Here is a 24,459-nt window from a genome sequence, read left to right on the forward strand (position 1 = left end):
ATAAAAATTATTTAGGTACAAGAACTTTCCAATTGTTGGGTATATGGCATCATATGGAGCTCAATGGAGGTGTATGAGATGTGGAGATGAGGTTGCGTAGAAGAAATTGTCGAAATATGGCTCCACGGGGTCTTGCCCGATCGGGTCGGGCAAGGGAGCCTGATCGGGCCTGCAGCAGAACTGGCAACAGCTGAGTTGAAGCCTCGCCGATGGCTTCGGGCCTACACGCCCGATCAGGCCTGGTTAGCGAATTACGACGCGGGTAGTAATCGCCCAGTCGGGGCCGAGTCAACGCTGACGAAGGATTTAAGTGCCCGATAGGGCGGGGTGTGTTTTAGGTCGTTTTCGTTTCGAAAACGCGTTTTCTCGAGGGGGGGGGGTATAAATAGGTTCCCTAATATGCCTTTTATTGTATGATTCATCATTATTCACATATTAGAGAGAGAAAAAGCTATAGACAGAGTTCTTGAGCGCTTTTGTAATCTTTCTTGAATAATCATCGGTTCCTAGTGCATATTCGTGGTTTTTCTCCTAGTTCTTGGGTTTCCACGTAAAAGTTATTGTGTGTTCTTTCCTGCTTTGTTATTTGTTGTTCTAGTATTGTTTGCTATTATTCCTAGATTGATAGTCAATAGAACTTACAAGTGGTATCAAGATCAGAGCTAGGTTGGTTTATTGTCTAGATCTAGAATAATTAACAATGGAGGATGCAAAGATCATAATTGAGAAGTTTGATGGAGCAGATTTTGGATATTGGAAGATGCAAATAGAAGTCATCTTATATCAAAAGAATTTGTATTAAACTTTGTCTGCAAAGCCGGATGACATTGAAGAGGCTAAGTGGAAGGTACTCGATCGGTAGGCACTAGGGGTGGTGCAGTTAACATTGGCTCGGACTGTGGCGTTTAATGTCAAGGATATCAAAACAACGGCGGAATTAATCAAACCCCTGTCAGATATGTATTAGAAGCCCTTGGCAATGAATAAGGTATATCTGATGCATCGTTTGTTTGATTTAGAGATGAATAATGATATTTCTGCTGTTGAACATATTAATGAATTTAATAAGTCAGTTATCTTCGGTTAAAATTGTCTTTGAGGATGAAGTGAAAGCCCTAATTTTGTTGTCCTCCTTACCTACTGCATGGGAAACTGTAGTAACTGTTGATAGTAATTCTTCTGGAAAAGAAAAATTGGTTAATGATGTTGTCTGTGATCTGATTTTAAGTGAGAGCATTCGTAAGAAGGAGAGTGGAGAATCATCTCGAGAATACAGTGGAGAGGGTAGAAGGAGGGGAAAAGGGAGGAACTTTCAGGGAAAATCGGAGTCAAGGGGGGACCAGAGTAAGTCAAAAGGCAGGGCTAGTGTTACTTGTTGGGGGTGTGGTAATGAAGGACATTTAAAGAGAGATTGTCCTAAGAAAGTGAATGGGAAAGGGAAGACGAAGGTTCAAGAAAGTGATGATGAAGAAGATGCATCAACTAACTTGATTTCGGAGTACGATTCTGATGCTTTGATGGTAAGCATGGATGATCAGGAAGAGTTGGTTGGGTGCTCGGGATCATGGGAATTGGATTCGGGTTCTTCTCATCATTCCTAACCATGCAAGGAGTTCTTTCGGAATTTCAAATCCGGAAAACTTGAAAAGGTCTATCTTGCGGATGGCAAGGCAGTGGAAGTTATGGGGAAAGGTGATGTGAGTGTGAAATTCAATCATGGTGGCTCTTTGGAGTTGAAGAATGTCAAGTTTATACCAAGGTTGAAGAAAAGATTGATATCGGTAGCCCAACTTGCTACATCGGGTTACAAGGTTGTGTTTGATGGTGGCTCTTAGAAGATTGTCAAGGGAGTTATGATCATAGCTCGTGGGACAAGGAGTGGAACACTTTACACCATGGGGAGCACAATAAAGGGGTCCGGGATTGGGATGAGAACTTCATGTAAAGTGTCGTTTGGTCGATAAACTATCGATAGTGGGCCAAGGGATGAGAACCATGGTGAAGCGGTATCCCAGTGGCAAATTGACAGGTAAGTGCACAAGGTGAAGGACGACACACTAACATGCTGTGCCGGAAATACTAAGTGGAACAAAGGGTGTATTGTTCGAGTGGGAGCAATGTGAGTTTGTTTTTGAGAACAATGAGAAGCTTCTTTGGCTTGGGTGGTATTTTGTTTTTTTTTAGTTTGATGAGACTTAAATGTGCTTCTTTGGTTGGAGAGGAAGTGGTTATCTTCCTTAGTTGTAGAGGAAGAGATCTTCATTTGGTTGTGCTTGTCTCTAAGGTGATCCGACCTCCGGGGTAGGAGGGTGTGTAGGTTCATGGAGTGATGGTCTAATGATTTGGATGTTAGTCATTAAGAATTAAAGTCGGTGTAGACTTTGATGCCTTTTGTATTACAGTTGGTGCAAACTTCAATGTTTTTTTCCTTGGTGTAGAGGAGATATGTTGTAATGGGATGCTTGAGGTACCCCATGGTTTGGACATGACTAGACATTGCTTTTGCAGTGGGAGTTAGGATGATGAATTATGAAGTATTTCTTCACTTACACCTATCTCCAAGTGGGAGATTGTTGGGTATATGGCGTCATATGGAGCTCAGTGGAGGTGTATCAAGTGTGGAGATGAAGTTGCGTAGAAGAAATCGTCGAAATATGGCTCCATGGGGTCTCACCCGATTGGGTCGGGCAAGGGAGCCCGATCGGGTTCGCAGTAGAACTGGCAGCAGCTGAGATGAAGCCTCACCCGATGGCTTCAAGCTTACACGCCCGATCGGGCCAGGTTAGGGAATGACGACGCGGGCCCGAGACAACACAGACGAAGGATTTAAGTGCCCGATCGGGCGGGGTGTGTTTTAGGTCGTTTTCGTTCCGAAAACGCGTTTTCTCGAGGGGGGTATAAATAGGTGTCCTAATACGCCTTTTATTGTATGATTCATCACTATTCACATATTCGAGAGAGAAAAAGTTATAGAGAGAGTTCTTGAGCGCTTCTGTAATCTTTCTTGAATATTCATCGATTCCTAGTGCATATTCGTGGTTTTTCTCCCAGTTCTTGGGTTTCCACGTAAAAGTTCTTGTGTGTTCTTTCCTACTTTATTATTTATTGTTCTAGTATTATTTTCTATTATTCCTAGATTGATAGTGAATAGAACTTACACCATTTGCATCTTCCAAAATGTAAAATTTTTCCTATAAAATTAAACTTCTCAATCTTGTTGCATCCTCCACTATTAATTGCACCAGACCTACGATCCAAACAAGCTCTTGATACCACTTATAATTTTTATTGACTACCAATATAAATAATCCCAAACAATAAAAAAACGATAGCAAATGCAATAACAAAAACAGTGTAATTTTAAATAGAAACGTTAAAACATAGAGGAAATTTATACCAACGAACCGTACACTACAAATCATATGTGTCCAGGATGATGATAACAAATCTCAATGACCTCTCCAAAAAACTTTTCTCTCTTTAACCGATGTATAATGAACAAAAATGACATCAAAAACATATTTGTGCTCGGGGTTAAAAGAAAACCGAGTAAGATAAGGAAATTCCGCATCAGAAAATGAATCACGCGCCTGGTCTACCACATCTCTTGCCTGGGGACCTTTACAGGACGTAGGCAAAGGTCACCCGAGCGACAACACACCCGCTCGAGGTAGTTCACCCCCATGGGCCTTAGTAAAGCCTACTTGGCCTGAAGACTACTTTTGAAAACTACAACTTCTAGATGATGAAGACCATCAAAGTTAAGTCACTACCTACCCGGACCTAGCAACCTGATTGGGCTTTACAAATCTCATCTGGCCACCTAACCTAGTGTTTCTCGTCTTCAGGCTGCTCATTGTTGTTGCTTGTCATTGATTCTTAATGCTTGGCCTTGCCCATTGTTAGGAAAGAGGGTGTTGTAGTTTGATTAATCATGAACTACATCAATGAAATAATAAGGATGAGAAAACAATACAGAAGAACAAACTAAGAACACAAAGATTTACGTGGTTCAGTCAAAGTAGACCTACGTCCAAAGGTGGGTAATTCGAGATTCTTCACTATAATGGAGAAAAACCAGAGAGAATAATACAAGGCGTCCTAGATTCTGTAGGCTAAAAGTGTTTCATAAGTTCGGTCAAAAATAATGAGCAACAAGGAGGCCTTTTATAACATAAGGAATCCCGCACAAAACCCTAAAAGATAAACAAATTCGAAAATTGTCAAAAATGCGTAAAAGCCCAGCCGCCCAATCAGGTCGGGTGGTCGATTTCATAAGACCTTATGATCTCTTGGGCCCAATCCCACGGTGTTCGCCCGATCATAATTCGCGAAGGAGGCCCGATGGGGGCATACCAACCCCACCTAGTTAGGCGGGCCTGCAACAACTGAATTTGACGAGTTTCGAGGCACCAAACATAACAAATCTCCACCCTGACTTGAAACCGAACAAAATAAGATAACTCCACCTTGAACTAAGAAGTGATGCTCACCCAAAAACCATAGAACCTCCACCTTAAACGAAATTTCATAATCCTACTCATTATAGGCTATGTAGAAAACGGACATCATCTATAATTGTTAGTGATGTGTCTTCGAACACAAAACTTCATATACAAAATCATCACATGGCCTAGATCGAGAGTATAAAGTCACCAACGCCAACCATGCTTATTCAAATTGACCAAACACTCTTTAAAACACTTCTTCATCTCAACAACAAACTCAAGCAGTTCTAGGAAATTGAATGACAATAATAATTTCGAAATTGCAGTTGTACTTAATCAAAACACAAAAGTACCAAATTTTGAGACAAGAAATAGCATAACTTTTTTTTTTGAAAGAAAGAAATAGCATAACTAGAACAAAATCTAATGCATAACCAACATTGCTAATTTATTATAAACTGAAAATCAATCTATCATAGACTCCATAGCAAAAATCCACACGGTTTCTCATTTCACCAAGAGATCTCAAAAGGGCAGAAAACATGAAGAGATCGTAGAAACCACAACCCAAATATTGTAGCCCTAAAGTGCAAGATAATCATCAAGATCAGTGTTGGCGATATTTGCAGATTGGTCCTCATTGGACCTTTCCCCATTTTTCTTCTTTAGTTTCCTTCACTAAGATTTAATACGACCCTTGACATGACAATTGTTACAAACTTTATTCTTGCCATAATTCTTTCCACCATGAGTAACCAAAGCATTTGTTTGAGCAGGATTGTTAGATTTATTAACCAACTTATTGTCAATTAAATCTTTATGAGTTAAGGCATCCTTAACATCTTGCAAACTCAAATTATCTTTACCATACAATAAGGTATCTCGAAAGTGCTTATACGAAGGCGGTAAAGAACACAACAACCTAATAGCCATATCCTCATCATCGATCTCAACATTGATGTTTTGCAAATCCATAATAATAGAGAAGAATTCATCTAAATGAGACTCAAGCGGATTACCTTCTTCAAGACTGAGATCATGAAGTCTACAATTGAGTAGTAGACGGTTGGTCACACTCTTTGTCATATAAAGTGACTCCAACTTCAACCACAAACCCGCAGAAATCATCTCCTTGGCAACATCTCTCTAAACATCATTAGAGAGACATAATTGAATTGCCGAAAGAGCCTTCAAATCGATCTCCTCCCACTAATCATCAATCATACCCAAAGGCTTTTTGGATGCACTTGCAAGAGCCTTGTGACAGCCGCTTTGAACCAAGATGGCTTTCGTCTTTAATTGCCATAGGCCAAACTTTAGTCGCTTATCAAATTTCTCAATATCGAATTTCATTAACATAATCTAATCAAAACTCGTTTCTATAAACACCTAAGATCATTAACAACCAAGATCTTGATACCGGTTTGTTAGGAAACAGGGTGATTTAGTTTGATTAATACGAAACAAAATCTATGAAATAATAAGGATGAGAAAACAATAAAGAAGAACAAACAAAGAACACAAGGATTTACGTGGTTCAGTCAAAGTAGACCTACGTCCAAAGGTGGGTAATTTGAGATTCTTCACTATAATGGAGAAAACCCAGAGAGAATAAACAAGGCGTCCTAGATTATGTAGGCTAAAAGTGTTTCCTAAGTTGTGTCAAAAATTATGAGCACCAAGGAGCCCTTTTACAACATAAGGAACCCCGCAAAAAACCCTAAAATATAAACAAATTCGAAAGTTGTCAAAAACGGTAAAATCCCAGCCACCCGATCAGGTCGGGCGCCATCCGCCAGATCGAGGCAAGAACCATTCACACGATCGGGTCAAGGGCCATCCACCCGATTGGGCGGTCAATTTCTTCAAACCTGCTGATGTCTCGGGCCTGATCAGACGGTGTTCGCTCGATCGTAATTTGCGATGGACGCTCGATCAGGCGTAGGCCTGCAACAACTGAATTTGACGAGTTTTAAGTCACCAAACTTAACACCCATAGCTCGTCGCAAATGGTCAACACTGCATAACCAGATTTCTTTCATGCACTAGTACAAAAAAGGCCATTTGTGTCTCCTGATTTGCGTCGCACAGACACGGAAGTGACGCAAAAAACCTATTTGCGTCGCACGCCAAAGAGCGTTCGACGCAAAACATCAACAACCATATCAGGATACGAGCAATATGCGTCGCACGCTCCAGTATGTGCGACGCATAGTGTATTTGTGCGTCGCATTCTGCTTTAGTACGACGCATAAATTGAGGACAATGTGCGTCGCACTAGGAGCTGGGTGCGACGCACAAAGCCAATTTGCGTCGGACATTATGTATGTGCGACGCACATTAGCCCAAAAGACCCAACTCACTTTTAGCGCCTCTCCCTCTCCTTTTAAATTTCTCAAACCCTAAAAACACTATCTCTCACCCGTCTCTCTCTCACCCGTCTCTCTCTCAAACCGTCAAACACGTCTGTCTCTCTCAAACACTCAAACCCCCTTTCTCACCCGTCTCTCTCTCACCGGTCTCCCTCACTCTCTCACCCTCAAACACGTCTGTCTCTCTCAAACACTCAAACCCTCTCTCTCTCTCACCCTCAAACCCGTCTCTCTCTCTTAGGATTGAAGATCTCCAGCGAACAATAGGTATAATCGCAACAAACAACTTCGTTTTCAGATCTACAGTTGCACAAAATTGAAGATCCCCGACGAAAATTTTGTACAATCGCAACGAACAATCTGATTTTTCATTTTCGAGTTAGATCTCCTGCGAAAATTTGGTATAATGCAACGAAAATTGAAGATCTTCGAGTATAATCTCCTGCGACTTCTTCGTGCATCTGAGGTTTTCAGATCTAATTTTTAGCGTTAATTTTTTAGATCTAATTTTTGGCCTTTATTCGTTTTTGGCGTTAATTTTCTAGTTTTTTTTTTTTGAGAGGAAATTAATTTTCTAGTTCATGCATCTGAAATTTAGATCTAATTTTTAGCATTAATTTTTTAGATCTAATTTATTCGTTTTTGGTTTTCAGATCTGCGACTTTGTTTTTTTTATTTTTTATATCTGATTTTTTACTTTTATTGGCATTTATCCTAGTCTAGGATTTTTTTAAATTCTCTGAATTTATTATTTTTATTTGCAGATCTGTGTAATTTGTTCTTCTCGAAGTCTTCTTCGTCGGAAACCGGCAGCGGCTCATCCTCGTTTCGGTTTTATTTTTACATTTGTAATGTAATTTGCTTACATTTAGTTTACAAATTCTTTTACATATTTACAATGTAATTTGTTTTGTATATATTTTTTACATATATTTGTATCGAATATTTACATATTAATGCAAAAGATGTGTTTGTATATAATATTTACATATCAATGTAAAATTATTGCGATTTTAAATTGGGAATATGGAATACTATGAGTTTGAGAGAAAAAAAAGGAATTATTGCGATTTTAAGTTAGTGCAAAATATTGAATGCAAAATATTGAATGCAAAATATTATTGCAAAATTTCTGTAATTTGCGTCGCACTTACAGCCACGTGCGACGCAGAATACAGAAATTAGAACTGCTAGCATTGGCGCTGGTGCCTACTTTTTGGCCTGATTTGCCTACTTTTTGGCCTGATTTGCGTCGCACATTGCTTAAGGTGCGACGCAGATGCTTGATTTGCGTGGAACATAGTGCTATGTGCGACGCAAATTACCTTTTTATTTGGGGTTGTGGAGAGCCATCTGCGTCACACCGTATACAGGGTGCGACGCAAATAGCTCAACCATCTGCGTCGCTCAACATACGACGCAGATCATGTCTGGGTCATCTGCGTCGAGGCCTTTGGCGTCGGATCTATGTGCGACGCAAATAGGCGCCTCACATTCGACGCAAATTGCCTTTTCTGTACTAGTGATGGTTAGTACGTCTTTCAATTTACCATCTTACACCACTAACACCCAACATATCTAGGTCAAACTATTATAGAAAAGGATGGTGAAGTAACATTTTTGCAAATACAAAATTAAAAAATGATTAAAAAATGTAATAATGTGTGAGTTGCGGAAACTAGCTAGGTAACTTTGCAAATTCAACCATGCAATTACCTTAATTAGCTCGTCTCTTATCATTTCCTTGGGATGGGGCATAAACGCTACCGGAGGAAAGGCTAAGCGATCTTCAATCCGTGATCCAATGTCTTGTAAACTTAGAGACAGAGTATCCAACATTGAAGAAGTAGTACTACCATATCCATCATCTTCATAAACTGCAATCACATTCTTCCATCCAAAATTCTGAACCAATGACGTGATACACTTCATTTGCGATGCATAATCGTTGGTCATCTGCACGAAGAAAGATGGGGTTTTCACATGTAATGGCAAACTTGCTGAAATTGAAAAAACTGGCACTTTGTATTGATTCCCAATATCTCCCAGCAGTGCTGCTTCTTCGGAGTGATCTCTTCCTGTGATTATTGCGTGCATTTTCTTTTCTTTGATCAACTGAATTGCTGTATTTTGAGTTATAGAACATGGAAAGTGTTAAAAGAAAGAACTCCATAAATATTAGTTAAGATTATTTATCTTTTATGGAAATAAGAAAACTAGAATGACTAACATTATAAGCTAGTAGACTATTTTACCTATTATTAATTCCTTTTACGTTCAAATTTCATTATATTTATATGCAATGAAATTTTATTTTGACAAATGTTTGTGAAGAGTTTATCAACACCCTTAGGGGGCGTTTGGTTCACATAGTGGTATGGGTTTGGAATCAGGAATGAAATCAAGGTGGTATAGGTTTGGAACTTGATACCTAATACCATGTGTTTGGTTTTATTTGGGAATGAAATTTTTTTTCTTCTATTTAATACCTAGAGGTATTGGTATGAGCCAAACCCACCTCCCCTCTTGGGTTTCTAAACCCCATCCCTTATGGGTTTGAGGTATGGGTTTTAAATCTATCAAATTATTAAACAAACACTAGGTATGGGTTTTGCTCATTCTAAACCCATACCTCATACCAAAATGATATGAACCAAACACTCCCTTAATGTTTTCCTTCTCTTTTTGTTTCGGGAACATATTTTAAAAGTTTAGATATTAGGGTGTACAGATGAATATGTTGGGCATAGAGTCAATATCAGGCTCAATGAGTGTATGGTGTGGAGATGAGGTTACGTGAAAGAAGCTCATCAAAATGGCTGTTCCCAGACCTGCTCGATCGAGTCGGGCAGTGTCGCTCGACCGAGCGGGGTCGAAGGATGCAGCAGGGGTAAATAGCAGGAGTGCCCGATCGGGCGTGCGTGATTAGCGAATTAAGACCAGGCGATCCTTGCCCGATCGCCCAAGTGTAAATTATGCTTGGCAAAATTGGCCGCCCAATCTGACGGTAGTTAATTTGATACGAAAATGCATTTTTTCCGAGTTGAGTTATAATTAACCTAATGTGTTTATTCGACGATTATTCATTATTATTCTAATCAAGGGAAGAAAAGCTTAATAGAGATCTTGGAGAGCTTTTGTAACTATCTTTTGAACATTCATCGATTCCTAGTGCATATTAGTGAGAAAGGGAGTAAATTGAATTAATAATGTAAATGTGGACCATATGATAGGGACATGAGAGGGTAAAAAGGGAAAAAACATTCCAAATAAGGAATAAAGTAAAAGAGGTAAGATCTTTTGGAAACGCACTTAAACGGAAAGAAGGAAGATTTTTAGGAAACGGAAGAAGTATTCAATAGGACTTATAGAATATAAGACTGAAGCAACTTTTACCATTCTTTCGATCTCACAAAACCAAATTAAGGAACGTTTGTCCCCGAAAGTATAGATAAATCCGAAAGATATATATTAGGAAAAAAAAAGGAGTAATTAATCATCATTCAGAAGTGCACCAATTTGAAAAATCTAACCATATTTAAGTAAGGAACGAAGGGAATAAGAGAGACAAGAGAAATTAAAAAGAGGGATCCAAATCATGAAGAGAGAGATAGAGTAAAATAAATGTCAAATAATGTAATGTTTCATTTATTTTGGAACAACCCAATATAGTAAGTGTTTCATTTACGTTAGTACACAAGAATATTTAACTTAACATGGTTGCCATATTGGTATTAATATCATCAACAACGACAAATGAATATTAATGTATAAACAGAGACGACATATAGGTCCTTTTTTTATAGCCAAAACTAGTGCGTGCATTGTATTTCTTTTCCTTTTCTAATTCATTTCAATTCATCAATTGCGTTGATTCCTTAATTATAAGAAGAAAAAAACATGGATATACAAAGAGGAAATTAACAATTAATCACACTAGGCTTTGTTCAATTTAACTTATTTTAACTTATTTCAGAAAGATAAGATAAGATAAGATAAGATGTTAGACACACACAATAAACTAACTTATAAGATAAGAAAGAAAAGAAAAGAAAAGAAAACATATATATATATATATATATATATATATATATATACATACATACATACATATATATATATATATATACTACATACATATATATATATATATGTATCTATATATATATATATGTATATATATATGTATGTATGTATATATATATATATATATATATGTATGTATGTATGTATATATATATAATATATTATGTATTAGTATGTATGTATATATATAATATATTTATGTATGTATGTATGTATTATATATATATATATATATATATATATATATATATATATATACATACATATATATACATACATACATACATACATATATATATATATATATATATATATATATATATATATACTATATATATATAATATATACATATATATATATATATATATATATATATATATATATATATGGGAAGGGGGGAGCTATGGTGTCCTCTTTTGAACTGACTATTTTGCCCCCCTTCCCTTTCTAAATTACAAAAGGAATCTCAAAATTAAAATCGAGACTCAAAAAAATACCGAAAATTAATTTACAACACTCACTCACAAATCACTTAAAAGAAGAAACTTTACAAATCACTCATACAATTAAGAAAATCATGTTGCAAATCATTCAAATAACAAAAAACTTTATTAAAACTTAAAATTAACATCAAAGTAAAACTAATAATCTAGAACATCAATACATAAAAAAACATTTACTACAAAAATTTACTTACAAATCACTGTTCTCAAGAACCATTCACAATTACTCACAAAAGTTACCTATAAACACAAATTTGAGAAAAACGTAAGATTTTGACGGTGATATCACACATTCATCCATCGGCATAATTTGCGAACTTCCAAATTATTTCACATTAGTTGAAATAAACAATAGAAATTAGTTGACTGTTATGTACTTAAAAAAATGGAGATGACAACAATGAGTTCAAAAGGGCTTTTATACAATCAGACTTAAATTTAATTCATTTCCCTATAAAACAAATTTAGTTTTTTCTAAAAAAAATGCCAATATTTAAATTTTTGCCCAAACTTTTGCAAAAACCCATGTTCAGAAATAAATTTTGAAAAACAAAACAATATCAAACTTTTTGCAAACAATTTTTTGCAAAAATCCATTTTCAGAAAAAAAAAACTAAATTAATTTGCAAAAAGTAACGATTTTTCTTTTTCTAAAAAAAAATTCCAATATCAAATTGTGTATGAAAAAAGCAATATAATTGAAGCTAAAAGTGTTAAAATTTAGAAAAGGACCAAATTTGAAATGATGAAAATTTTTAAATATCAATGTGTGCAAACAAAATTTAGAAGTTAGACAAGGAAAAAAAACTGAGGTGTATTTGTAGTGAATTTTAATTTAGAAGTTAGACGAGGAAAAAAAATTATTTACTTTTTCATAGTGTTTCCTATATATAATGAAACTCTTACATATATTTGGACCTATCTCTTTCATTATATTATAAGCGATTAATTATCAAGGTAAAAAGGAGGTTTATGTAAAATATCATTCAAGAATTAAAGAACAACATATCTCTATTATATAAGGAAAGGGGGAGCTATGGTATCCCCGAATGAAGATACTATTTTATCCCTTTTCCTTTCTAAATTACAAATCCACTTACAAACCAAAGGGAGATTCAAATAAAAATACTGGAAATAAAATTATAACAATCACTCACAAGTCAACTAAAATCATAGAATTGATAATTTATACATTATACAAATCACTCAAATATGAAACTTTACAAAAAAACAAGATTAACTTACAAACTACAACCAATACACTACAACGTCAATACATAATTTGACTTGAAATCCAAATGTCCACTTTCTTCATTATATATGAAGTAGTGTACTTAATTCAAAAATCAACTAAAAAAATATAATATTAGAAATCAGAGATAAATTCAATAAAATTTCTATTTTGTTCATAGAATTTTGACCTAAAAGTAAAAAAAAAAAAATACTGGGTGAGACTTAAGTGACAGAGACTAAACCAATTGAATTTTGTAAATAAAAACAATTATACTTTGTATGTCTAATATTCAAATTTTGACTTTTACATACGTCGAAAAAAATCAAGTTTCTGTTTTGAAAAGAATCCAAGCACGTTTCGCGTGCAAAAAATGCTAGTATTATATAAGGGAAGGGGGGAGCAATGATGTCGTCTTTAGAAATGCCTATTTTGCCCCCTTTCCTTTCTAAATTACAAAAGGAATGTCAAAATCAAAATCGGCACTCAAAGAAAACTACCGAAAATTAATTCACAACACTCACTCACAAATCACTTAAAAGAATAAACTTTACAAATCACTCATACAATTGAGAAAATCACGTTATAAAAATCACGCAAATCACTCAAATAATCAGGAAAATTTATTAAAACTTAAAATTAACATACAAACTAAAACTAATAACCTCTATACATTCAAAAAAACATTTACTAAATTTACTTACAAATCACTATTCTTAAGAACCATTCATAATTAATGGTGGGTTATGATAAAAAATAGAGGTGTATTTGTAGTGAAATCAAAATTTAGAAGTCAGACAAGTAAAAAAATTATTTACTTTTTTATAGTGTTTCCTATATATAATGAAACTTTTATATATATTTGGACCTATCTTTTTCTATTATATAATAGCGATTAATTTCAAGGTAAAAAGGTTTAGGTAAAATATCGTTCAAGAATTAAGGTACAACATATCTCTATTATATAAGGGAAGGGAGGAGCTATGGTGTCTCCGAATGAAAAGACTATGTTACCCCCTTCCCATTCTAAATTACAAATTCACGTATAAATCAAAGGGGTTCAAACAAAATATCAAAAATATATTATAAAATCACTCACAAGTAACTAACCATAAAATTGCATAATTTATGTTATGCAAAACACTGAAATGAGGAAACTTTACAAAAACTTAAAAATTCACTTACAAACTACAACCTATGAAAAAATTGACTTGAAATCAAAGTATCCATTTTCTTTACAATTTATGAAGTACTATACTTAATTCAAAAATCAACTAAAAAATTATAATATTAGAAATCATAAATAAATTCAATAAAATTTCTTTTTTGTTCGTAGAATTTAACTTTGAAAAGTAAAAAAAAAAAAATGGTGAGAGACTTAAGTGACAGAAACTAAACCAATCAAAATTTGCAACTAAAAACAATTATACTTCGTATGTGTAATGTTCAAATTTTAACTCTTATGCCGAAGAAAATTGAGTATCTGTTTCGAAAAAAGTTCAAGCACGCATCGCGTGCAAAAAAAATCTAGTATATATATATATATATATATATATATATATATATATATATATATATATATGAAGGGATATAGGTTAGTGAAGGGCCATAGATTAGTATTACATATTGGTCTAAGTTCATATGAGAATCACCCTTATGGTGAGAACCTTTCATTTTTCATCATTTAACCAAGATTTTACTCATTTGACAACGTTTTCGCTCATTTTATGCTTTGCTTATTTTATGTTTTTGCTTATTTAACATTTTATAGTCATTTCGCAATGTTTTTGCTCATTTTACATTTTACTCATTTTACCTTTTTCTTCATTTAGCTTTTTTATGCTCATTTTACGTTTTTCTCATTTTACATTTTTGCTCATTTTACGTTTTTGCTTGTTTAATATTTTCTACTGTTTTTAAATTTTTTTTACTCATTTTATGAACCTTTTTCTTATTTTAAGTGGTTCTCATGGTTCTCACCATAAGAAGATTCTCATTAGATACCATATATATATATATATATATATATATATATATATATATATATAAGTGAGTTCATATGAGATTGCATACTTACATGAGAAATGATAATGGATTTTACGCTCTATATAACTCTAATAAACAAGTGATGTAACTCCAAAAAAAATTAGAAAAAATAATTGTCGAAAAAATTTATTTTTTTTGAACTCAAAGTTTTTTCGTGGGTTACTCTATTGGACAAGTGTTGTAACTCTAATCCAATCGTTGTTGACATTCATTCTCATTTATCATATAAGCTGATATTCTCATGTAATCGTGCCCCTATATGTGTATCATAGAGAGAAAAAGTGTGAACATTTTATTATTAAGCTATGGGACAGTATTAATCCATTCCAATACAAATGTAATTCTTTTATATATTAAGATATTAGTCCTTGTATTTTCCGTTATTTTTTTAAATTGAAATATATTAGTTATTTTTTTGCTTATATAATAGTTTTTTTTTTATGGGAACTTTATATGGTAGGTTAATCCACCATATTGTTACCTAGTATATTTCTTTCCACCTTTACCAAAAACAAACTCGATCGACTACTTGCACTGAAAAACAAGAGTTGGCCGGCTAGAAAACAATTAACATAATTTTCGGGGTCCCAAGCTTATGGAGGAAATTAAAGCCAAGTTTATGAGATTATCTTTATCTTTTTTTTGTTTTACATCGGGGAGATTTATCTAGATCATCCAATATTTCAATGAATAAAGCCTTACCACTTACCAGAATACGCTTCTTGAAGGGGTTTGCTACTGCTTGAGCTTTGAAAATGAAGCTTAACCATAATCTTATCAGAAGTTTTGTTGAAATCCTCAGCTGCGATCTCTATTCCAATTTTCTGCTCACTCCCAATTCGAGTACTCAGATCGACGAAAACACCAATGTTTAACGGCAACTTGTTGTCTTCATCTTGAGCTGCCACATTATGTCCTTGTAAGAGAATAAGGAAACCTATGACAGCCCAGAAACTCGCTTCACTTGAAGCCATTTTTTAGCCCTCGATTTTGCTTGCTTTTCCTTTATTACTTATAGATAAATGGACTGAAAATAGCGTATTATAAGGTGCAATATGTCTAGTATGTTTTGACTTTTAGTTCAAGTTCAACGTAATAAATTAAAGAATGGATTGTAGGGAAAGTACAGGCCACAAGATTAACGATATAATCAACTGACTTACGTAACGTTCTAGAATCATATATAGCTAGTCATATATGTATGTCATCCGTGTGTGAATTTAAAGTTTTGTGCTCTATTATTTAAATATAAAAGGTATTTAATAATTTTTCATAGGGTTACAGTATATCATATCATCCCTTTCCTTTATAATAAAAAGTTATGTACGTGATCAAAGGCAGATTCAGCGTGGGTTCCGTGGGTTCAACCGAACCCACAAAAATCTGTAGGAAAAAAAAATCGGCGAGAAATCGAAATTAATAAAACCCATATATATTTCCCCACGCTGTGTTCCGTCAATGTTTTGATGTTTTGTTCAGTGGCTTGATGACAAGTTGACAACGCGGGTTTGACTCCCATAGTCCCATGGTATACAAAGGAATTTTCATTTCCTTCATTTACTATTTTTGTTTTCTTTCTAACCACTTTACTTCTTTTTTTTCTATTTGATTCTGATAGAGTGCTAAGACTAGGGGTATAAGTGGATTGGACTGGATTGGACTTTGCCAAATCCAAATCCAGTCCAAAGTTTTTTGGACTCGAGAAATTGAGTCCAAGTACGATCCAAATATTTTTTGAGTCCAATCCAATCCAGTCCGATAATTTTTTCTTGAGTCCAAATCCAGTCCAGTCCAGTCCAGTTCGATTATTATATCTTTTTCCCGATTTAGATTCAATGATTCACAATGTTTTTGAGATGCTTGAGCGTTTTACATATGATTCAGTTATCAATATCCAAAAATTAGATTGAAAGCTTAAATTAAAGTAAAATACTATGAATAAAAAGTTGAATTAGATACTTACCTTGATCTAAGTTGAGATGAAGGAGAGAGACTGCGAATTAATCTGAGGGAGAAATAGAAAATGCGAGAGTCGAGACAGCGAGGTAGAAAGAAAATGAAGAGTAAGAGGAAGTGAGTAGTAAGGACTGAGGAGTGAAGTGAGACAGAATTAGTCGGCTACTAGCCTACTAATGCAGTACTGCTAGTATAATTTACTTATTTAACAAATGGAGCTAAGTGCAATAGTCTGGCGCCAAGTAAAATTGTCTGGCGCCAGTTGAAATATTTAGAGAGAGAAGGTAGAAAACTCTAAAATTTTAAAAATAGTATCAATTTTTTTAATATATACATTATATATGTATTAAATATATATATTATATATATAAATATTTTTGGACTGGACTGGAATTATTGGACTCCAAAGGGATGAGTCCAAATCCAGTCCAAAAATATTTGGACTCGAAAATTTGAGTCCGAATCCAATCCGAAAAATTTTCAGTCCAGTCCAGTCCGACAAGTTTGGACTGAACTGGATTGAACTCTGGACTGATTTATGGGCTTTATTAGGGGGTTTCCTAAAACTCATATAATGTACTTTAATATATTCCAACGTTCAATGAATAATATGGTAAGCATTTGAGAACCTAAAATACTTCACATAGAGCTACTTTTTAATTTTATTGAAGTAGTTTTTATAGTTTATATTTTTGTAGAGCATTTTTATTCATTCCTCTTTTAAAAATTTTCACCTCAAATAAACCCGGCTTTTACCTCTCCTCTAATAATCTTAGTTTTTTCTATTTTAAAAAGTAACTATGTTCGAGTACTTTCTTATCAAAATAACATGAATTATTAAATTTCCTAGATGAAATATAGAAAATATATTAGTAACGTTGTAACAGCAAAAAAGATAAGAGTTTGAATTATTATGATAACCATCCGAAAACTTGAAAATAAAAACGAAATATTCAAATCAAATTTCCCTCCCTTAGCTGTTTTTAGACACGAAAAATTGAGGATTTAATTGTCCTTTTGTATATCTATATTTTCGAATACTTAAATAAGTGTTATATAATTGCTAATTTATAAATTTTGAAATTTTTATTCATCTCGATTTTTTCGAAGTACTCCGAACCCACGTGGGTCAAATTCTTGATCCGCCACTGCACGTGATATATTAAAGTGTTCATGATCAACACATAATTTTTCATGATCTTTAGGTTGTAATTAAACAAAAAACACAGTTACTTCGTACATGAAAACATTTAGAGGGTTTAAACGTAATATGTACGGAGCAATAAATTGCCAATTTTTTTTACTGTATTTCCACTTGAAATTGTTTGATAGTTGTCACTTGTCAGATATTCGATTTCCGAAGAGTTTAACGAACTTGTTATAGGGGCGAAGGCAAATTATGAATGTATGTTATGTAAGAATCACTAGTATTGCTGCGGTTTTACCCATACGCAGCAATACATCATGTTAAAATAAAAGATAAAATATAAAATAATCATATTGTTGCGGTTCTCGACAGAAACCGCATCAATATTATTTCATCGGGAAAAAATTTGAAAAAAAGTTGACGTTTGACCAGACATATTGCTGCGGTTTCTGAAAAAAAACCACACTGATATATTAAAATAATATTAAAAATTAATATTTTAATATATTGATGCGGTTCTTGTTAGAAATCGCAACAATATATCTCACCAAAAAAAGTGAAACCCTAAATATAACCTAAGTGGGATGCCTCCCTCACTCCTATTTCCTCCTCTCAAATCTCGTTACGGGCTCTCTCTCTCTCTCTCTCTCTCTCTTCCCTCTCTCTTATTTCTCCCTCACATCTCACTCCCGGAAATCTCCCTCTCTCTCTCTCTCTCTCTCGTGTAAAACTTCGGTCGCCTTGACAACTCCTACCCTCTTCTCTCAAACTTCGTCCTTCGTTCACTCTTCGTCGGTCGTTTGTTCCGCCAACCTTGGTCGGCCATTTGTTTGTTGGTCCTTCCTCGATCGGTTGTTCGTTCTTTTCCCCTGAAATTCGAAACCCTTAATCGTTCCTCCTCTATCTCTCCATATCCCTTCGTCAAAATCGGATCGGCAGTTTAATCCCTTCGTCCTACGTCGGTCATTTTGTTCGTTCATCGAAAATCGAACTTGGCATCGTTCGCTTGGCGAGAGGGAAGAGGCGAACTTGGCGTGACATTTCCGGCCAAATCTCTTTTTTTGGGTTTTTCTTTTTTCTTTTTTTAGATCTGTAAATTTTATGTTTTAGGTTTTTCTTTCTTTTCAGTTTGTTATTTTTATGATTCATTTTTTAGATTTGTAAATTTTAAGTTTTAGAATACTTATTTTTTTCAGTTTGTTATTTTTAGGATTTGTTTTTTAGATCTGTATAATTGTTATTTTTTATTATTTTTTGTAAGGTCTTTAATTAATTTTTTTTGTAATTAATCATTTAGTTATATTTATCAATATCAGGATCATTTGCAATACATTAGGAGGCTGAGTATGATTTACACTTTACAATATTATTTGCCTCTTGGAAATTTGTGGTTGAGTATTTTTGCTTACAGTATTATTATCAATATCAGGCCCATTTTCTATACATTTGGGGGTTGAGCATGGTTTTACTCTTTCAAATTTAATTACGAAATGCAAAAAAAAAAAAATTTACTTGTACCAGGACCTATTGCTGCGGGTTTGGGCAACAACCGCAGCAATAGACCTAGCTATTGCTGCGGTTTCTAGCCAAAATCGCAGCAATACATTGTACTTTTTTAATATAAAATACTTATATTATTTTGGTTTTACCTAGAAACCTCAACAATATGTTCCAATATTGCTACGATGAAAAACCGCAGCAATAAATTAATTACCTATTGTTGCACCCTTAATTGTTGTGCAGCCAAAACCGCCGCAATAGACCACTTTAATGACTGCATCAATAAGCAATTATTCTACTAGTGAATTTAAATTTATTGTAATTCAAATTTTAAGTAAAGTAATGGTGTTTGTGTTGTATGAAGTAATTTTTTGAATTGTTGTTTCAAGGTTTTTTTCCCTTCATATAACAACTTTCCTCATTACTCAAAGATTTGGAATCAATGTTAAGTGGAATATTTTTTTAAACTTGTATTGATTGACAATTATGTCAAATTTATAAGTATCGACTTATTGAATATGGTTGATTTTTTTCTTTTAAATTTATTATTTGTTAATAATTACATGATTTATTGTGTGAGTAAGGGTGGGGGTCATTTCATGCAGATACTATTTGCTCCCCCCTTCCCTTATATAATAGAGATATACTGATGAAGGGTAATTTGCCGAAAAAAATTCATGAAAGAATCCAGCAATTTTCACTTTCATAGTAGTGTTTTTTTTCTGGACAGGATTCACTTCCACAGTTATAACATTATATTTAGAGTAAGTCATCAATCAATAACTACTTCATCCCAAACTAGTTTGGTATAAGTATTAATTGATTAAAACGAGTATTGTAGGTGTCCTCTCTAAAACCTCTCTCTAAGTATCTGTCGGTGCACGTTTCTAACGTGCACCATTGCCATGGCTAGGAAAACTGTAGGGTGAAGGAAGAAGGTGGAGAAGCCTAAAGGTCCAACATCATACTCGCAGAAATTGTAAACTCGATCGGTTGATAAAGTAATGGGAGTGGAAGCGATTGATTTTGGATTTGGCGTTGGTGAGTTTTGACACCAAAATCGTCGTTGAAGAGTCTACAACAACAATCGATATTAGGCACACATTCAATGAATGCCTTGATTCAATCCACAAAACTCGGCGAAATGCATATGAAGAGGTACCGTTTTCACCTGTTCCTATTTTTGAATCTTTAGAGAATGATGATGTTGATCAGAATGAACATAATGCATTTACTGAGAATCATATACATAGGAATGATGTGAAAATTGAAACTGATGTTATACAAGAGGAAATTGACTTTTGGAATTCTGCTGTAATCTATTATGTTGTTGGATCAAATCCTCCTATTCAAGTAATGGAGGGATTTATTCGACGCATTTGGAAGAAATATAATGTTGATAAGGTGGCTTTAATTATAAAAGGGATCTATATAGTTCGATTTATGTCGATGGATAATAGGGATAAGGTATTGTAGATTTCAATCTTTGCCAATATGGATACAATTGAAAATAAGGATTAAATATTGGGGGGAGAGATCTCAGTTTAAGATTGTTGAACAAATTGAAACACCAAGACAGCATGATGAAGCAACTACAAAGAGAGACAAGGTGCAATATGCCAATGCCATGTAATTGGTGGAAGTTAGGTTAACTCAGCAATACCCTTATCAGATTTACTTTGTGAACGAACACGTAGAGATAACACAAGTTGACATTCACTATGAAGGGAAGCCTATGTAAAACATGTCATCTCCTTGGACATGATACTGGTCGTTGCAAAAAGGGTAAAACTAAGTAAATGTGGATGCAAAAACAGAAGCCAGTGGAGGAGGTTCCTGTAGTGCAGCAGATTTTACCTCAAGAAAAGACAGTAGGTTGATTAGCAGGTGGATCAAGAAGGATTCAAGAGGGCTCTCAAGCCAGTAACATTGAGGACAAGTCATCTCAAGCGTACTCATACGAGCAATATTTTCATTGCCCTGATTCCCTCAATGAAAATGCAACAGAAGGAGCTTACAGTGTAGATGCTAATATTCAGGTGGCAAGGGGGACCCTTCCCTTCTCATGGTTAGGGTCCTATCTTGGAACGTCCGAGGGGTGAATAGTCCTAAAAAACAGAATGAAGTGAAAAATTTTATTCACAAGCATTCTGTGGGATTAGTTGGCCACCTGGAGTCCAAGGTGAAGTCCTCTCATCTTGGTGAGCTATTTAAGAGGATGTTTGGAGGGTTGAGCTTCTCATCCAATATTAATCACCATGTTGATGGAAGAATCTTTTAGCATGGATGTATAGCGTATTTCATGTGAATATTCTCAAAGCTTCAAGTCAAATGATGCATTGGTATATTCTGTAACACCCCGTAATTTTAACCCTTTATTTTTGGTGTTTGTTTATTTTGAAATGGTATTTTCCTTTTCATAAAAATAAATAATTTATCATTTGAATTATTTTGGAACATGTTATGAAAATGTGTATATATATTTATATGTTGTGATATATCTATATATATATATATTTTAATTGTTAGATATTTATTTTAAGTTGTTATATTAGTTTCATTATTTATTTGGGCGTTTAGGATCCGGTTTTGTCGCATAGCATTTTTGTAAAGTTGTTGGATCGACTTGGGTGATGAAATGTTGCATTGCATGTGGCGTGTCATGTTAGCCGAAAATCAGCAATTTTGTTGTGGAGGATGAAGAGTTTTGGTGCTTATTAAGCTAACCTTTGGATCTCTTGTAACCCCCTATTTAATTCCCCATTAACCCACCTTTATAATCACCCTTTAAACCATTTCTTAATGAGGTTATTAATCAGGTTTTTTCTGCATTCTAACTCCAATTTTCCGTCCAACCCTTAGAGAGGAAGAAAAAGAGTTCTTCTCTCTTCTCGGATTTTCGTCCATTTTTGTACACCTATTTTGTTTGCATCATATCTCCTTCGTTTCTTATCCGAATTGAACGTGTGAGTAGTCAAAATCTATTTCCTTGGAAAGATCTTGCTCGTAATACAATTTCTTTTTGAAGAAAGAGGAAGACGCGACTGCAGTTTATGTTTCAATCAGACGAGTCATCCGGTTTTTGTTCTCTGTCACACCTTCACGAAAATAACCGTATCCGGAGATATAATCGTTGGATCATCTCCAAATTTGGAAAAATATTTATAACATCTTCTTCTTTTCTTTGACCGGAGCGATTTAAAATCTGGGCTTTTGATCACCGAGAATCATGATCGGAACAAAGCAGTGCGAAATAAGAGTTTTCAATATTCAAGAAGAAAATGTCTAGTGACTTGTTGCTACAATTATCGTTCATGGAGGAATTGGATTGCTCACATATTTTTCGAATCCCGTTATACTCAGCTCTCCTCCCGACGATCCAGGTAACGATCGTTATTCTAGTTCGTTAGAGAATAGATTGTGAACTTAGGTCGTTAGAATCGCGTTAGAGCACTTAGAATCATGCTAGGTGGAACTTAGAGGATTGTATGTTTGTAGTTAAGCGTGGTATCATGGTTTTTACTGTTACTTTTCATATGTTGGACTGTTGTTATGATCATCTTGTTAGTCTCGTTGATTAGTTTGTCAATTTGATGATTTGTTGTTGTATTGATTTGGAGTCACTTTGGTTAATATTGGACTTTTGAGTAGTTAGATGTTGTTGATGATGTATATCCTCTTGTTAGGGTGATTAGTGTTGTGATTGCTATGAATTTGGGTTGATTTGGATGTTTGAGACCGAACCTAAGTATTTTAGACGAGGCAAGGGCGTGCGAGCACAGCCCGCAAGCCACGAACTACAGTAGCTCGCGACTCGCGACGGCCGGAGTGTCGTGACTTGAACCTTGTTGGTGGATGGTCTTAGGCATGTTTATTAAGCATGTTGGAGTAAGTTTGGGTCGGTTTGAGTTATACATTAAGGGTATGTGCCCTATTTTGTTGGGAAGCCTATGGTTGTTTGGTTTGGAGTATGTTGAGGACCTTTATCTTGTCGTGTATACTAACATTTGAACCTTGTTGGTTAGTTGGATTTGATTTGCTTGTATACCTTGCTGTGTATACATTTGAATGTTGGATTAGATGAATTTTGCTTGTATACCTTGCCGTTTATATAATTGAATGTCGGAATAGATGGATCTTGTGTATACCTTGTCGTTATACATTGTATTTGGTTGGGATTGATTGATCCTATGGACGGCATGGTCCTAGGAATTTGTGTTTGATTATCCTATGGACGGTATGGTCCTAGGAATTTGTGTTTGATGATCCTAAGGGCGGTATGGTCCTAGGAATTTGTGTTTGATGATCCTAAGAGTGGTATGGTCCTAGGAATTTGTGTTTGATGATCCTAAGGGCAGTATGGTCCTAGGAATTGGTTACTTAACCTTGGGCGGTATGGTCCAAGGAATTTGTGTTTGATGATCCTAAGGGTGGTATGGTCCTAGGAATTGGTTACTTAACCTTGGGCGGTATGGTCCATTAGTTCACTTACGGGTGGTATGATCCGTTGAGTTTTGCTATTCGGAAAGGGCGGTATGGTCCTCGAATATGCAGGCTATTCGGAAATGGCGATATGGTCCTCGAATATGCAGCGTATGCCTTGGGCGGCATGGTCCAATGAGTCTACTCACAGACGGTATGGTCTGTTGTGTTTGAACTTGTTTGACTGCATTTGTTGCATGGTTGACCGAGATTTGTTGGACTTTGAGCTTCTTTATTTGTTGCTTACGATTTATTGTACCATGATGTGAGTATGATATCTTGGTAATGTGTTTATGTTGATGGGAATCTTCTTTGGTTTTGGGCTCGGGTTGAGTTGTGAGCATTAAAAAGTTTGGTATTTTAAAACTTTTAATTAGTTTGAGAGTCAGCTTTCTGTTTTAGATATTACTCTAATTAATTTAATTTATTTATACTATTTACTTATGTTGGTTTATCACTTAGTTATTTAAACGCATGTCTTGTAGTAGTGACATTCCCAGAAGACGATGTTTCCGCTATCGTCCTATTAATACTATTATTATTTCTTTCTTTTCCGCTTTGAAATTCTGGGGTGTTACAGTTGGTATCAGAGCAAAACGCTCCTATACTCTGAAAAAGAGTTGCTAATAATTCTTTAGAATTATTAGTTAGCCATAGGATATAAAATCTGTTTAGAATTAAGTTTAG

At 34.7% G+C, this 24,459-nt stretch overlaps 1 protein-coding gene across 3 annotated transcripts in view; it reads right to left on the bottom strand.

Annotated features, from left to right (window-relative positions):
* Nucleotides 1-15,768, bottom strand: part of LOC104901303 (glutamate receptor 2.7) — a 32,821-nt gene extending 17,053 nt beyond the window's left edge. The window contains exons 1-2 of one of the 3 annotated variants that reach the window (XM_010688857.4): nt 15,397-15,764; nt 8,537-8,943 (exon numbers count right to left, since the gene is read on the bottom strand). In XM_010688857.4, the coding sequence (XP_010687159.1) occupies nt 8,537-8,943; nt 15,397-15,661 (672 nt within the window). In that variant the 5' untranslated portion in view covers nt 15,662-15,764. Of the gene's footprint in view, nt 1-8,536; nt 8,944-15,389 lie in introns of all 3 variants that reach the window. The other 2 variants (XM_048634335.1, XM_010688858.4) reach the window with 2 other exon arrangements.
* Between the last annotated feature and the right edge of the window lie 8,691 nt (nt 15,769-24,459).

The sequence above is a fragment of the Beta vulgaris genome, chromosome 8, assembly GCF_026745355.1.
Source record: "Beta vulgaris subsp. vulgaris cultivar EL10 chromosome 8, EL10.2, whole genome shotgun sequence".
In the NCBI taxonomy this organism is placed as follows: domain Eukaryota; kingdom Viridiplantae; phylum Streptophyta; class Magnoliopsida; order Caryophyllales; family Amaranthaceae; genus Beta; species Beta vulgaris.